The 14316-nt window shown below is 52.9% G+C and overlaps 6 protein-coding genes across 7 annotated transcripts in view; 3 read left to right on the plus strand and 3 right to left on the minus strand.

Moving 5' to 3' along the window:
- The window catches only part of PV07_10497, a gene marked incomplete at its 3' end in the record, with an annotated part of 3748 nt that extends 577 nt beyond the window's left edge, over positions 1–3171 (minus strand). Inside the window, exons 1-8 of one of the 2 annotated variants that reach the window (XM_016397831.1) lie at positions 2983–3171; positions 2840–2931; positions 2547–2790; positions 2434–2496; positions 2059–2385; positions 1818–2009; positions 1326–1764; positions 24–1276 (exon numbers count right to left, since the gene is read on the minus strand). In XM_016397831.1, coding sequence (XP_016245022.1) covers positions 24–1276; positions 1326–1764; positions 1818–2009; positions 2059–2385; positions 2434–2496; positions 2547–2790; positions 2840–2931; positions 2983–2985 — 2613 coding nt within the window. In that variant the 5' untranslated portion in view covers positions 2986–3171. Of the gene's footprint in view, positions 1–23; positions 1277–1325; positions 1765–1817; positions 2010–2058; positions 2386–2433; positions 2497–2546; positions 2791–2839 lie in introns of both variants that reach the window. The other variant, XM_016397832.1, reaches the window with a different exon arrangement.
- On the plus strand, positions 3037–4438 carry PV07_10498 (uncharacterized protein). Its single transcript, XM_016397833.1, has one exon. The coding sequence runs from the start codon at positions 3350–3352 to the stop codon at positions 4298–4300; it is 951 nt and encodes a 316-aa protein (XP_016245024.1). The 5' UTR covers positions 3037–3349; the 3' UTR covers positions 4301–4438.
- A 251-nt stretch (positions 4439–4689) lies between these two features.
- On the plus strand, positions 4690–6855 carry PV07_10499 (uncharacterized protein; the record flags this gene model as incomplete). The annotated part of the gene is made up of 2 exons (XM_016397834.1): positions 4690–5060; positions 5128–6855. Exon 2 carries the CDS (start codon positions 5203–5205, stop codon positions 6853–6855), a length of 1653 nt encoding a protein of 550 aa, XP_016245025.1. The 5' UTR covers positions 4690–5060; positions 5128–5202.
- A 364-nt stretch (positions 6856–7219) lies between these two features.
- PV07_10500 (uncharacterized protein) lies at positions 7220–7651 on the minus strand (the record flags this gene model as incomplete). The annotated part of the gene is made up of 1 exon (XM_016397835.1): positions 7220–7651. One exon carries the CDS (start codon positions 7649–7651, stop codon positions 7220–7222), a length of 432 nt encoding a protein of 143 aa, XP_016245026.1.
- A 243-nt stretch (positions 7652–7894) lies between these two features.
- Positions 7895–8278, minus strand: PV07_10501 (uncharacterized protein; the record flags this gene model as incomplete). Its single annotated transcript, XM_016397836.1, has 1 exon — positions 7895–8278. The coding sequence occupies one exon, from the start codon at positions 8276–8278 to the stop codon at positions 7895–7897; it is 384 nt and encodes a 127-aa protein (XP_016245027.1).
- A 1378-nt stretch (positions 8279–9656) lies between these two features.
- PV07_10502 (uncharacterized protein) lies at positions 9657–13792 on the plus strand. The gene is made up of 8 exons (XM_016397837.1): positions 9657–10022; positions 10069–10160; positions 10210–10453; positions 10502–10564; positions 10622–10948; positions 10998–11198; positions 11255–11693; positions 11743–13792. The coding sequence occupies exons 1-8, from the start codon at positions 10020–10022 to the stop codon at positions 13707–13709; spliced, it is 3336 nt and encodes a 1111-aa protein (XP_016245028.1). The 5' UTR covers positions 9657–10019; the 3' UTR covers positions 13710–13792.
- The last annotated feature ends 524 nt before the right edge of the window (positions 13793–14316 follow it).

The raw sequence follows: 14316 nt of genomic DNA on the forward strand, positions 1-14316 counted from the left end.
TCAGGATGCTCCTCCCCTTGCACCTTCTTGCTCAGCTCTAATTCTCCTCGGTGCATCTCCTCCGCCTCCGCGTACTTCCCCTGACGACTCAGCGCCGAGGCCAGGTTGTTCATGCTCCTTAGCGTTGACGGATCTTCTCTCCCGACTATCTTCTCTCGCGTATCAGATACTTGTCGATAGAGACCCTCTGCTACCCTATACTGTCCCTGGTCTTGATAAAACGATGCAAACCATTCCGCCGCCACACAACTATTAAGTTCTTGTCCTAATCGCCGGCCGTCGGAAGAAAACCGTCGGTCGTGCTTAACGCACATATCAACGTGCCCAAAAAGGACCATTCGCGCCTGCAGCGAGTGATTGATAGATCTGTCCATCTGCCGTATACTGTCTGTCACCATCTTAATCGCCTCATACACAAACCCGTGAGTCGACTCCTCTCTCACGCGGAGTTGCAGCCAGTCGCAGATCACCGGATGTAACGAGAAGTGTGTACAATACCCAGAGCTGTCACTACTGATGCTGTCCAATAGGGAGAGGTCGTACGCCTTCGAGATCAGGTCTGAAAATAGTTTCGCATTCCACGCTTCGCGACTCAATACGGGTGACTCGCAGTGAGTCGCGTCTGGTCCCAATTCCGAAAGCACCGTCGAATGATCCACCGAGTAGCTATTAGAGGCCTTGTTAGGGGAAGATGACTGGTCGTACTTGTTTCGGCTGGACTCCTCAAGACTAAATATCTTCATCCAGGCCGGTGCCGGCTGCGATAACTCCCAGTGGTAGCGAAAGAGCGGTTCGCCAATCTGGCCAGGTTGGACGAACGCCGACACCGTCAAGAAGTGTTCTACATCGCGTCGCCGAGCCTCGTTATCTTCTAACTGCTGAAATGACATCTCCCACGTCGTAAACGCGCTGATTGCTCGATTCTCTTCTTCTTTCCCATCGACCTGTGTTGTGCGATACTTCCAGAATCGTGGCGTATGTTGTAAGATCTGTGCACATTGTGCGTCATACAATGTTAAGAACTCGTCTATCTGGTTCGGTGCTAGTTGCCTGTAGCGAATAAATGCTGCCGCTTGATCAAGGGCTAGCGGGAGCCCGCCAAGTCGTCGGACAATCTCACGACATTTCTCCTTATGAGTATGAACCTGAGACGGAGGATGTTCATGGAGAAGAAGTTCGGTGCCTTCGTGCTCGTTCATAGGCGGTACAACCACCACCCGGCCGAGCCCTTCGAGCCCTTTGCTGCGACTGGTGATAAGAATGTCGCCTATGCTATCTGCGTTGGATAAGTTAGCTAGTTTCGTGAGGATAAGAAGGTAACTAACGAGATGGGATAAATTGCTCAATGCTCGTAAAGTGATCCGGGTCGTCATAGTTATCCAACACCATGAGCCACCGCTCGCTCCGTCGCGCCAGCGCCTGGACGACCAGTCGGATTTTGGTTCGAGTGTCGTCGATTCCCGCAAGTGGCTGTCCAATCTCTGCCGCCACTCGTTCCATCGACTGTGTCGCTATCGTCTCCGAACTCGCATTAATCCAGAATATCTCCGCATAAGTGGACCGCCGTCGTCGACAATACTCCAGCGCAATCTGACTCTTCCCTTGTCCGCCCATCGCCTGGAGGATGAGTACACGACATTCGTCCGCGGCATCGTCCGTAAAGTATTCCTGAATTCGTTCCAGCTGCTTTTGGCGACCTCGGAAATATTTGACTCGCCGCCGGCGGGCTTGTTCGTACGTCGTTTCGACAGGAATGGAAACAACCTCAAAGAAAGATAAGATTGAGACACTTCCTATCACTAGTTGAAGCTACTTACAGATGGTGCCGCTATTGGCAGCGGCTGCCGGGCGTCTCTCGCCATCTCTTTAAGGACTTCGGCCACTAGCAAATAATCCTCCTCCGTCGCTCGTCCAAACTTGTTCATATTGAAATGTGTCCGCGCGAGGGGGTGTTTCGACACCCGATCTGATAGGTCGAGACACCCCGATCGTTCATTAACAGCGAACGCCTTCGCCACATCAGTATAAGCCGAACATCTCGTTATGCGCTCGTCTTACCTTTCGTCTCTGTTTCCCCACAATTGATCCAATCTCGCTCGCTTGGAGCTCGAAGAAGCACGCGATGCGCGCATGAGGCATTTGTACCCACACTCGCTTCTGAAAATCATCCACCAGGTCTTGTAGTAGCTCATTGCCTAGGTCGAGGATATGGAGAGGCTCCTGCTCAATATCTTCTGCGGTATACTCTCGTGCTGCCGCCTGCACCATTTCGCTCTGGCTCATGCCATCGGCCCCGCGGAACGGCGTGCCGAAGAACACTAGCCCTCGGACCGCATCGAACACGCCGGGCCACTCCTTACGGTCATGGTAAGTATCGCATACTGCCTATTCCTCTCATCAGCTCATAACCGTCTCTCTGGTATATACACTGACCTTGAGTACAACGAGCCCGCCGAAACTGTGCGCAATGAATATCAACGGTCGATCGGTACAGCCCTTGTCTCGTCAGTCCACCGTTCTTATCCTCAAGTCCATCTCTTGCCTACCTTTCGCTCTCGCCTCAGCGCCGCCAGCAGCCGAGCCGCCACGTTCCGAGCCGACTGTTTAATCGCTGCCGGCCCGAACCAGTCCGACTTGTATCCGTAGCGCATGATGCGTGAGTTTGGCACCGCCGCTGGCAGCATATCCTCCTTTTCGAGCCAGTTGACCCACTGAGCTTCATCGCCCTCGCCACGTTTCTTGGTCCAGGTGTCGTCCGGGTGCGCGCCGAGGCCGTGGACGGCGACAACGCTGTCGTGTGTTAGAGAGCTGAACCAGTCACATTAGGCGTTACACTCACTCGATGATCTTCTCTCCATTCTCGGCATCCGGGCTCGATGTCGGCTCCCGCAGCACTTTCAACCCCGTGTCGTCGTCAGTGGTCGGTCGCACCTGAGGCTGAAGTCAGTGACTCGACTGGAGCAGGCAGAAGATGGAAAGCACCATGGTCAGTTCACCACCTGTGAGGCTTATACTGAATAAGACAAGGTGGCTTTGGCCCACAATATAACAGTAGGCATACTACACAGTGTGCTCTGTTGGTGGACGACATATCCGACGTGGCCTTGCTGGGCGGCAACTTCGTGGCTATCTATGAGGCTAAATGCAAGACCTTCCCTGCGTCCAGCCAACTGTCACAGCCACGATGGTTTTCTCAAAGAGGAAAAGCCGATTCGACGAACAGCTCGGCAGCCCCTCCTTATCTACTCGCTGGGTCTGAACATTTTATTACAGCGCACATGATCATTCAATATTCAGGAACTATCGTTACATACGGTGGTCAACACTTAACTAGCATAGACAAACTACAATGCCAGCATATCCCCGAACATCTCCATTTTTGCAACCTCACCAACTTTGTCCCGACCTTGACGTATCCGGCTCCCCAGCGGCGACCCAGCATCTTCCTGGTCATCCAACTATATCACTATCTGATTCTGACGCGCTTTCCAGATTTCTCCGCCAGGAACTCTGGGCCGCGGATCTCGAAGCCGTCGCATCGAGGTTATGGATCTTAACCACGCCCTCCAGCGCCAGTATCCATGCTCTCCATCAACAAAAGGTCCTCGGACGGGAGATCGTTGTGACCGAAGATCCGCGCCTACACTTGGTGTGGATTAACAATCGCATTTTCATTAAGCCGCTACCCCCTTATCTTTTGTCGTACTCGTTTTGGATGAGTACGTTTCCACAGTCGCCATTACTTACACAGCAATGGCACATTCGGCGTGCAGCGATTGGTTTCCTGCGGACGTATCGCTATCTCATCCAGCACGAGTCTGATCTATTGATTGCGCAGCAAGAGCATCTACGACTAGTCCCGGTCAAGCTCAACTGGACCGATATGTCTACTTTCTTAGCCGACCTTGAAACTGTTAAAGATGGCGATGCTTCTGCTCGGTATCGATATGGAGAACTTCGTCTTTCTCGACTTAACCTCTACGCCCCCTTTTTGTTCGGTCGACTCTCCTACGAACATATTCCCATGCAATATGGAGAGTACTTTGCACGCCTTTACGGGCCGATCTTGTTTATCTTTGCCGTGGTGACGACGATTCTGAATGGAATGCAGGTGGCTCTCGCTGCCGATCCTAGGCGGCAATCCTCCAACTACTTTCTGTGGAAGATATTCTACTGGTTTGGTATCAGTACATTACTCATCACAGTTACTGTCGGATCTTCTTTAATAGCGCTTTGGTTCGGAATGATTGCGAATGAGTGGAAGTTCACGCTGAGAAACCGACATAGGGCTAAGGGATAATGTATGGGCACATGTGTATATGTGTTTAGAAGCAGAATTGTACAGGAAAGAACCTGCCAGCCCATTGTGCTAACAGGTTCAGGATCATTTTATACGGCAATCGGAAATAATTTCAATGTAGTTTGATATGGGTACAGTAGTACGGTATTCGACATGCGGAATCATGATCAGTATTCCGGCTGATCAGACCTTGCCTTTTCGCGGTTGCGGCTGATGTATCCGTCCACACTCCCGACGACCCTCCGCAGCAAAATGTGGAGTTAGCCATACATGTATATTAAGTCTCATTCTGTACAATTAGCCAATGACCCCGCAAGCAGCACACAGAAGCTTAGGCGAGCTTACAGCCGGCGATGGTCGTCTAGATTATTGTAAATGGCCAGACCTATGATTTTCTGTCTCAGATTGATGCTGTTCGCAGATCTCTACACCAGTAACATACCCTCTAGTTTCTCGGCCTACTCGGCTTTTGCGCTGCGCGATAGCATTGTCGCCAATCTCAAAGATACGGTCAACCGCAGGTCGTTGGCCTGATGCCACCACAAACACGATAACCATACTCCACCAGGCAAAGAATCCACATTGAGCAAGATCACACTGCAGAACACAGCTTCTAGTTATACTAAAGGGCGGCATTCCATTTGAGCAGAGCCGATCTAGCAAATACCTGACGGCGAAAATAGCGATCGACGTCCTCCCCTGCCACATGACCCGAGAGCCTGAGAAGTACCGGCGGCGGCGCCCATATGGCAAGAGAAAGGTTAGCATACATACTAGTTGACATGGTTATTATCGGATCCTAGAGCTGTTCACCGACTACAATGCAGGGCGGTCAAGGCGGGAAGGCCAGATAGTCGTCCCAACAGTCAATATTGCGGCTCTCAGGGCACAACCTTGACTACATGAGTTTCAAGGAATCCTCAAATCAAATCCACCAGAGCATTCTCGCTCGATTTGCGAAACCCTTCAGGATGGTAAGGACGGTGATGCTCGTATGTTATGATGGCGGTGCGGTGTGCTGCGGCGAACTGAAACGCAGGGAATACGTGCAAGCGGGTGTTCTGTGTCCGCAGCCTAGTTGGGCCGGAAACTGGGACCTGTCGCCCATCGTCATCAACATTCGGTGCCATCTCCATTCATCGTCACGCCAGACCATCGCGATGGCCGCCGACAACCCCTTCGCAGATATTTTCAATTTCCAAATTGCTGATCCACAAGATGACTCACAAATGCAGGACGCCGACGATGTTGACCGTGCCGACGCATCTTCCCTCCCTGACTCGGCCGAATTGAATACGACCCCAAATGAAACTGTCGACGACTCACAGAAGGAGTGCGTCTCCGAAAAGAGATATTATCTGCGTAGAACCAAGCTGTCCTTCCTCCAGGTGGCGGAATGGGATCAAGAGAAGGCGTACGATGACGATCCTCCCACATGTCTTCACTATTCCATCGAGTGGAAGGTGACTGTCAGCGGCAAGACGATTGGCAAAGACACTGAGCCGGATGTGGTGCTGGCACCAGGTTCTTACTGGCGACAATTCTTGCGATCTCGGGTAGAGAAGCTCCTGCAAAAGAAAGTGTCTCCCAACCGCAGTGTCAGATGTGATGACACCAATGTCGTCGTCTCAGTCAGCGACCGGACGGAGCGCGATCTCACCAAGCGATTTGACGAGACCGATATTGACTGGGCCCTGGTGGAGAAGCAATTGGTCGTGTGGGAGGCCTTTTTTCGAGCTGGCAAGAAGCTGCGGGTCGACCTATCATTCAACTACATCGACGCCGGTCGAGCATTAGCCAGCGGTTCCGGTAAGAGAGGGGGTAAAAGAGGTGCCATTTCGGCCACTCAACACATGCGCGCCGAACTAAGTGCACAGCTCGACGCTGAAGAAACCGTGTCAGGTCAGCCCTCAATCTGGCGAGATGTGTATAATCTCATGCGCTGCCCGGGTCCGCCCTGCCACCTCGGCCCTCACTGTTGGCGGGATCCGGTCGGCAAGAGACATTACAAGTTGAATACTCATCACCTGCGCAGCCTCATTCGGCATGTCGAACTGGGTGGCACTTTACAAAGTCATGATGATGTGCCTGACGATATTCGGCAGCAGTTATATGCAGAGGAGCAGCAAAAGATGGAGAAGAGGAGGGCAGATACTACCAAATCTCCCGGTGTCATCCCATCGATTAACATCACCAACGTCATGCCAGGAAGTACTGCCCAGACTCCATTATCACATCCCAATGTAGCAACGCCCGATGCCGTCGTACCTTTGGCGGCGGCCGTGACATGTCAACTGCGCATTCCCAGTCTGCGTGACGTAGCGGTAACTGACTACTGTATCTGGCAGCAATCCCAGGTGCGTCACGAGTCACTCAAAGCGGAGTTTCGAAAGGCTCGGGATGCAGTGTTGTTAGAAGGTCTTGATCTCGAGCAGGTGCATGAAGATCAAGATTCCGAATTCCTCATCAAGAAAGGAGTTAAAAGAGGCATTGCACGGCGTTTTATCCGCGACATTGAGGTTTGGGCTAAGCGTCCCAGAAGTGATTCGACGTAGTAACGGAGCGAACACAAGAAATAAATGGGCTGGTCTTATTTATTTAGTCTCGTTTAACGTCGCTCGAGTCACATCTAAGGTCTCAGGTGGACGCCAGCCCTCGCTGGAAACAGTCTGCCCTCGCTGGAAACAGTCTGCCCTACCTCCTCTTTCCTAATTAGTCAGAATCGGGCTGTACGTCGTCCAGCCCGGTCCCGACCAATCAGATTCCATGGACTCAGTCCATCGTAGACCATGTCGACCTAGCCTCAGGTGGTCTCAGCTGGCTACCACCTCGTCGACACCTCACCATTGTCCTCAGGCGCGAATCCGCACCGCGTCGTCGCCGTCGGGGTCGAGCGCCTGCGGCTCCTGCCAGCTCTCTTCAATAGTGAAGCCTTTCCTGCCCTTCAACCTCCATCTCCTCCTGCGAGGATAGGATTGTGAAGAAGCTAGCAGATAGCTCGCTCTCGTAGAAATAGAGAGGTAGTTGCTTACCCCCTTTAGGCTGGAATCGTTTGATCCTTATGCGTGTCGATCTCAGTCCCAGCCCGTTATCGATGAGTCGGTTGGCTATTGAGGTGTCATCAATCACGAGCCTCATCGACCGCCTTTCTCTCTTTTCGTCGTCCTGCCAGCTCTTCCCCCACCAGGACGCTCGTACCACTCTTAAGCCCATATAGCCTATTGAGTTCTCTTCGTAGATAGCCTGCGCCGTCTCCTCAGCTGTGCCTACCACCAGCACATCCGAGAGAAGCAGCTCGAACTCTCTCTTCGCTGGCGCGACTGAGGGTTCCCATTTCGGAATCCAGTTCATACTTTCTAGGGCTTGTTTCGCCCCGTGGCCCTTAAAGGTGTATTACGGTCTCGTTATACCCATACATCCTTATGGACATAATTCGATCGGCCGCTGCCGGGCCCGCCCTTTCTCTGATACTCTCCAGCATCTTCCATGATCCCATGCCTCGAAGGCGGACTCTATCCGCCTCCTTATTCATTCTTAGCCGAAGGACCCCTCCTTCAACCCTTGGTGGGTGTCTTGGGTACCATCCCTCATAGATTAGCCCTTCGCTTTCCTCCGTCGTAAGTCTACGGCCGACGTCGCCGAGTTACTGCTAAAGCATGGCGACGAGGATGGCGCCGCTGAGCGAGGAGGGGACGGTCCTGCCTTTGCTTTTCCGCGAAGGTCGATATTGCCGGGTTTCTTCAGGTTCCTGCCCCTGCTTGGGCTCCTACTCTCGGTGTTGCGACGCGTGTTTCCGGGCGCGTCATTTTCGCGTTTTTCACATGTTCCTTGGTTTTCCGGGCTGTTGAGCACAACCCATAGCTTTTGGAGCCTCCCCTTGAGTGCGTAGTACTTGTCGTCTTCTTCAATGCGTTTGTATGTGTCGTCGATATCGCTCTCGATCTCCCGGAGGAGCTTGGATGCCTGCGCGGTCACCATCCTCTAAAATTTCAAGTTCGTCTCTAGATCGGGCTGGTCCTGTAAACGTAGAGATATCATTTTAGCTAGTTTATGTACCGCATTATTATAATCGGATTCAATTATATTCCATAGAGTAGAAATACATCGCCCCTGAGTTCTGTCATAAGGCTATTTAATTCACCTCCGGTTCTTCAATGATTACCCCTGCATGTCTAAAGTGACCTTGAGCACTCTCTTTCTTACTTCCCACCATTTCAACACACCATTCAAGAAACGCACCAAAATCTTGCTCAGGACTCTCCACGTAAGTATTCCATTTTCGTTTAATGAACGCTTTCAATTCGGCAAAGAACTCTTCAATGGGGTTGAGATCAGGTGAATACGGCGGTAAGTAAACAAGTTTGACCCCGGCATTATAACACATCTGCTCAATTTGATCGCTACGATGGAAGGATGCATTGTCCATGACCAGCACGGACTTTGGCTCGGGCCATCTGCCACAGTGAAGAAGGAGCTGTTCGACAAAGTCTTTAAAGACATCGCTGTCCGTGGGCCCTTGGAAGACCCGGGCCAGGAGCAGTCCATCTTGTGAGTACGCGGGCAGGATCTGGTATCGCTGCCCACGGCGAAGCTGGGTCACCTGGACTGGTGTCGAACCTAGGGGCGACCACCCGGTCCGTCTAAATCCAACCCGTTTGTCGCAACCGGATTCATCAACATAGACGAGATGATACGAGTGAAAATGAGACAAATTATGGAGATAGAAGTCCCTCAAATCCGCGTTGCGTTCCATCGCCACCCGACGAGCCACCTTTTTTGACCAGCCGCTTCTGGCCAGCGTTCTGCTGATGGTGGACGTGGCCACAAGCACCTCAAATTCATCCCATAGGAACACCGCCATCTCATCGAGGTATAGATCGGGTTTTTCAAGGAGATGTTCGCGCAACGCATCGACCATAGGAGGGGTCAGGGATCGAGGGCGTCCACAGCCGTTGCGGGGCGCTTTGGTACTGCCGAAGCAACGAAGGTTGGCGCGGATCGACTTGATAGTACGGATGCTGCAGCCCGCCACGTCGGCCATCTGTTGGTTGGTTAGCGACTGTCCGACGATCATATCTCGTAACTGATCATGCTGCGACGCCGCAAGATTCGGCGCCATTGAAACTTGCCGCAGCGCATGCAAACACGAACGAACAGTGTGTGACCTTTTAGCCTTTCAGGTTGGGAACTGTGAGAATATGCTAGAATATTCCATCATTCTGTCTGTACAGCCAATTAGAGGGACTGCGGTACACGAACCAATAAAATTCCGCAATCCTTCAGCATACGCTCCACCGTAGGCTAGATTATGATAGCAATCATAGATGACCATTAATATCGAGATGTTCCGCGCGTTGTTTGTCGATGGCGTTGGATTTCCCTGTTGCGACAGGCGTTGGAGGTGCCCATGTGTCAATGATGCTGGCCCATCCGTAGACCTCGGCGCGCTTAAGTGATCTGGTGATCGGTTAAAAGCTCAGAGCAGGGTGCTTTCTCTGATACGCCAGTGCAGTGTGATGCACAGACTCCTTACCCAATGGAATCGAACGACATCAGCCACAACCCAAGGGACAGCAGATTCCAGCAGCTCCAGCCTTACAACAGCTGAAACCATGGCAGGCTCAATGGCCGATTTTAACGCTCCCATCAAGTCCATGCTACACACTGGAGATTGCTCTCCTTACACTGTTCACATCTCGAAACGGAATTCTGCCTAACTATGGTATGTGTCGACCTCTAGTTTGTCTGGCCTAGTTAACTCGATCAAGGTGCGACCGACCACTGACGACGACACGGGGTTGAAAGTGCTGCGGGAGCCGACATCGAGCCCGGATGCCGAGAATGGAGATAAGATCATCGAGTGAGTGTAATGCCTAATGTGACTGGTTCAGCTCTCTAACACACGACAGCATTGTCGCCGTCCACGGCCTCGGCGCGCACCCGGACGACACCTGGACCCAGAAACGCGGCGACGGCGATGAGGCGCGCTGGGTCAACTGGCTCGAAGAGGAGGACATGCTACCAACAAGGGTGCCGAACGCGCGCATCATGCGGTACGGATACAAATCGGGCTGGTTTGGAGCAGAGGCGATCAAGCAGTCGGCTCGAACGACTGCGGAGCGGTTTCTAACTGCCTTGAGACGAGAGCGAAAGGTGAAAACCGATGGGTGCATAGGAGAGATGTGGCGCTGACAAGAGAAGGACTGCATCGATCGACCGTTGATATTGATTGCCCACAGCTTTGGAGGGTTAGTAGTGCTCAAGGTTAGTTTGCCGACCTCCACTGATACTGGTGTAAGGGTGGACTGACGAGAAGCATAGGCTGTTTGCAATACGTACCACGACCGAGACGACTGGCCCGGCGTGTTCGATACGGTCCGAGGGCTGGTGTTCTTCGGCACGCCGTTCCGCGGGGCCGATGGCATGAGCCAGAGCGAAATAGTGCAGGCGGCGGCACGGAAGTATACCGCAGAAGATATTGAGCAGGAGCCTCTCCACATCCTCGACCCAGGCAACGAGCTGCTGCAAGACCTAGTAGATGATTTTCAGAAGAGGGTGTGGGCGAACATGCCTGGTGCGCGCATCGCGTGCTTCTTCGAGCTCCAAGCGAGTGAGATTGGATCAATCGTGGGGAAACAGAGACGAAAGGTAAGAAGGGTGTATAACAAGATGTTTGGCTCATACTGATGCGGTGAAGGCATTCGCCGTCAATGAACGATCCGGGTGTCTGGATGTGTCGGATCGAGTGTCGAAACGCCCGCTCGCGCGGACGCATTTCAACATGAACAAGTTCGGGCGAGCGACGGAAGAGGATTATTTGCTTGTGGCAGAAGTGATCGAACAGATGGCGAAAGATGCTCAACAGCAACTATCGGTGCCGTCGATGCTGGTCCCACCTGTAAGTGTATGGAAGAGTCAGATAGCAGAATAACTAAAGCCCATTCTGTGTTGAAGGTTGTATCCGTGCCTTTGGAAACGACGTATGAACAGGCAAGCCGGCGGCGAGTCAAATATTTCCGAGGTCGCCAAAAGCAGCTGGAACGAATTCAGGAATACTTTACGGACGATGCCGCGGACGAATGTCGTATGCTTATCCTCCAGGCGATGGGCGGACAAGGGAAGAGTCAGATTGCGCTAGAGTATTGTCGACAACGGCGGTCCACTTATGCGGAGATATTCTGGATTAATGCGAGTTCGGAGACGATAGCGACACAGTCGATGGAACGAGTGGCGGCAGAGATTGGACAGCCACTTGCGGGAATCGACGACACTCGAACCAAAATCCGACTGGTCGTCCAGGCGCTGGCGCGACGGAGCGAGCGGTGGCTCATGGTGTTGGATAACTATGACGACCCGGATCACTTTACGAGCATTGAGCAATTTATCCCATCTCGTTAGTTACCTTCTTATCCTCACGAAACTAGCTAACTTATCCAACGCAGATAGCGTGGGCGACATTCTTATCACCAGTCGCAGTAAAGGACTGGAAGGACTCGGACGAGTCGTAATAGTACCGCCTATGACGAACCAGGAAGGGACAGAACTCCTCTTATACGACCATCCAACGTCTGAGGTGGACGCTCATCGGGAGAGATGTAGTAAGATCGTCGAACGGCTAGGCGGGTTACCTCTCGCCCTCGATCAGGCAGCAGCCTTTATCCGATATAAGCAGCTCACGTTAGATCAGCTCGACGAGTTCTTAAGCTTGTATGAGGCACAACGCGAACAGGTGTTACGACATACGCCCCGGCGATTCTGGAAATACGGCACGGTACAAGTCGACGGGAAAGAAGAAGACAACCGGGCGATTAGCGCATTCACGACGTGGGAGATGTCATTTCAGCAGTTGGAAGAAGACGAGGCGCGGAGGGGCGATATTGGGCACTTCTTGACGGTGTCGGCCTTCTTCCAGCCCGACCGGATTGACGAGTCACTGTTCCGCCACCACTGGGAATGGACGCAACCGGCGCCAGTATGGATGAGGATATTCAGTCATGAAGATTCCGGCAGCAACGACTGCTCTCAGTCGTCGGAATCTGACAGAGTCTCCGACAGCGACCCAGAAGGTCCTGCAATGGCTTCGGCAGGGTCCGGGTCAGACGCAGAAGACGAGACGCCAGTGGTAGATCGAGAACCGTGGAATGCAGATCTATTCTGGGAGTTGATCTCAAAGGCGTACGACCTCTCTCTGTTAGACAGCATCGCTAGTGGCGCGTCTATCGATGGGGCACGCTTCTCGTTACATCCGGTGATCTGCGACTGGCTGCAAGTCCGATTGGGGATGGAGGCGACTCACGAGTTTGTATCTGAGGCAATTGAGATGGCGGCGGATAATGTCCGGCGCATAGATGGATCCGTCAACTATTCACTACAAGCGCGAGTGATTCTCCTTGGGCACATAAATATGTGCCTCGAGAATGACAGACGGCTCTGCTCGGACGGACAACGAGTGGGACAGGAGTTGAGGAGTTGTGCGGCGGCGGGATGGTTTGCATCGTTCTACCAAGACCATGGGCGCTATGATGTAGCAGAGAGCCTCTACCGGCAAGTATCCGATACGAGAAGGGAGACGGTCAGGCTAGAAGACCCTTCGACGCTGACGAGCATGAACAACCTGGCCTCGGCGCTGAGGTATCAGGGGAAGTACGCGGAGGCGGAGGAGATGCATCGAGGAGAATTGGAGCTGAGCAAGAAGGTGCTCGGGGAGGAGCATCCTGACACGCTGACGAGCATAAACAACCTAGCCTTGGCGCTAAGCGATCAGGGGAAGTACTCGGAGGCGGAGGAGATGCATCGAGAGGCATTGCGGCTGAGCAAGAAGGTGCTAGGGGAGGAGCATCCTGACACGCTGGCGAGCATGAACAACCTGGCCGAGGCGCTGAGGTATCAGGGGAAGTACTTGGAGGCGGAGGAGATGCATCAAGAGGCATTGCGGCTAAGGAAGAAGGTGCTCGGGGAGGAGCATCCTGAGACGCTGACGAGCATGAATAACCTGGCCTCAGCGCTGAGCGATCAGGGGAAGTACTCGGAGGCGGAGGAGATGCATCGAGAGACATTGAAGCTAGGGAAGAAGGTGCTCGGGGAGGAGCATCCTGACACGCTGACGAGCATGAACAACCTGGCCTCGGCGCTGAGGTATCAGGGGAAGTACTCGGAGGCGGAGGAGATGCATCGAGAGGCATTGTGGCTGAGCAAGAAGGTGCTCGGGGAGGAGCATCCTGAGACGCTCACGAGCATGAACAACTTGGCATATCTTCTGGCATTACGATCTCGATTTGTGCAAGCTGCGATCTTCTATGAGAGAGCGGTGGCTGGATATCGGCGAGTCCTGGGAGATGATCATCCCACTACAAAGGCGTGTGCGGAGCAATACTCTTCGCTCCGGAATTCTCGGGGCAATAAGAAATAGGCGCTGGGTTTTCGAACGCGGAGGAGATCATCAATAGCTGAATGATGCAGTATCCGGTCTACCCTAACAGTATTACTCTATGCAGTACAAGCGGTGTTTATCAAGATGGAAGCGTTCTTTGGAAGCATGTGAGTTGATCAGTGTAACTTACTGGGCGGATCCGGCTCGCCGGGTACGGATTCAATCTGTTGCTGCTCTATATTTTCGGTAGACCTTCCGACCTTACGGAACGATGAGTGAAATATTACGCGTAGGATACGTCGACTGTCGAAACTTGGGGGTGAAGGCCGCTTTCTATGATTGGTGGCCGGGATAACTGGTCTAGGCTAGATGTGGCAGCACAGCCGGCCATAGGGAACCAGGAGTGGGGCGGAGACAATCTGGAGTAGCCAATGGGGTGAAGGCGATTTTGCAAGCGACTGTAGCGTTACAGAGCACATGCACGGTAATGGTTTCGCCGAACCGTTCGGGGCTTCTTAGTCATCATTATGGGTTATTGAACCTCGCAAAGTGGTGGTCGGCGGTTTCGGGGATAGTTTTCCATTGTCGATGCATCGGCGAGTCTCATCTGGTAGAACATGAAAAATAGTGGTTCAAAGGGCGCCCT

Source organism: Cladophialophora immunda (assembly GCF_000835495.1).
Source record: "Cladophialophora immunda strain CBS 83496 unplaced genomic scaffold supercont1.6, whole genome shotgun sequence".
NCBI lineage: Eukaryota > Fungi > Ascomycota > Eurotiomycetes > Chaetothyriales > Herpotrichiellaceae > Cladophialophora > Cladophialophora immunda.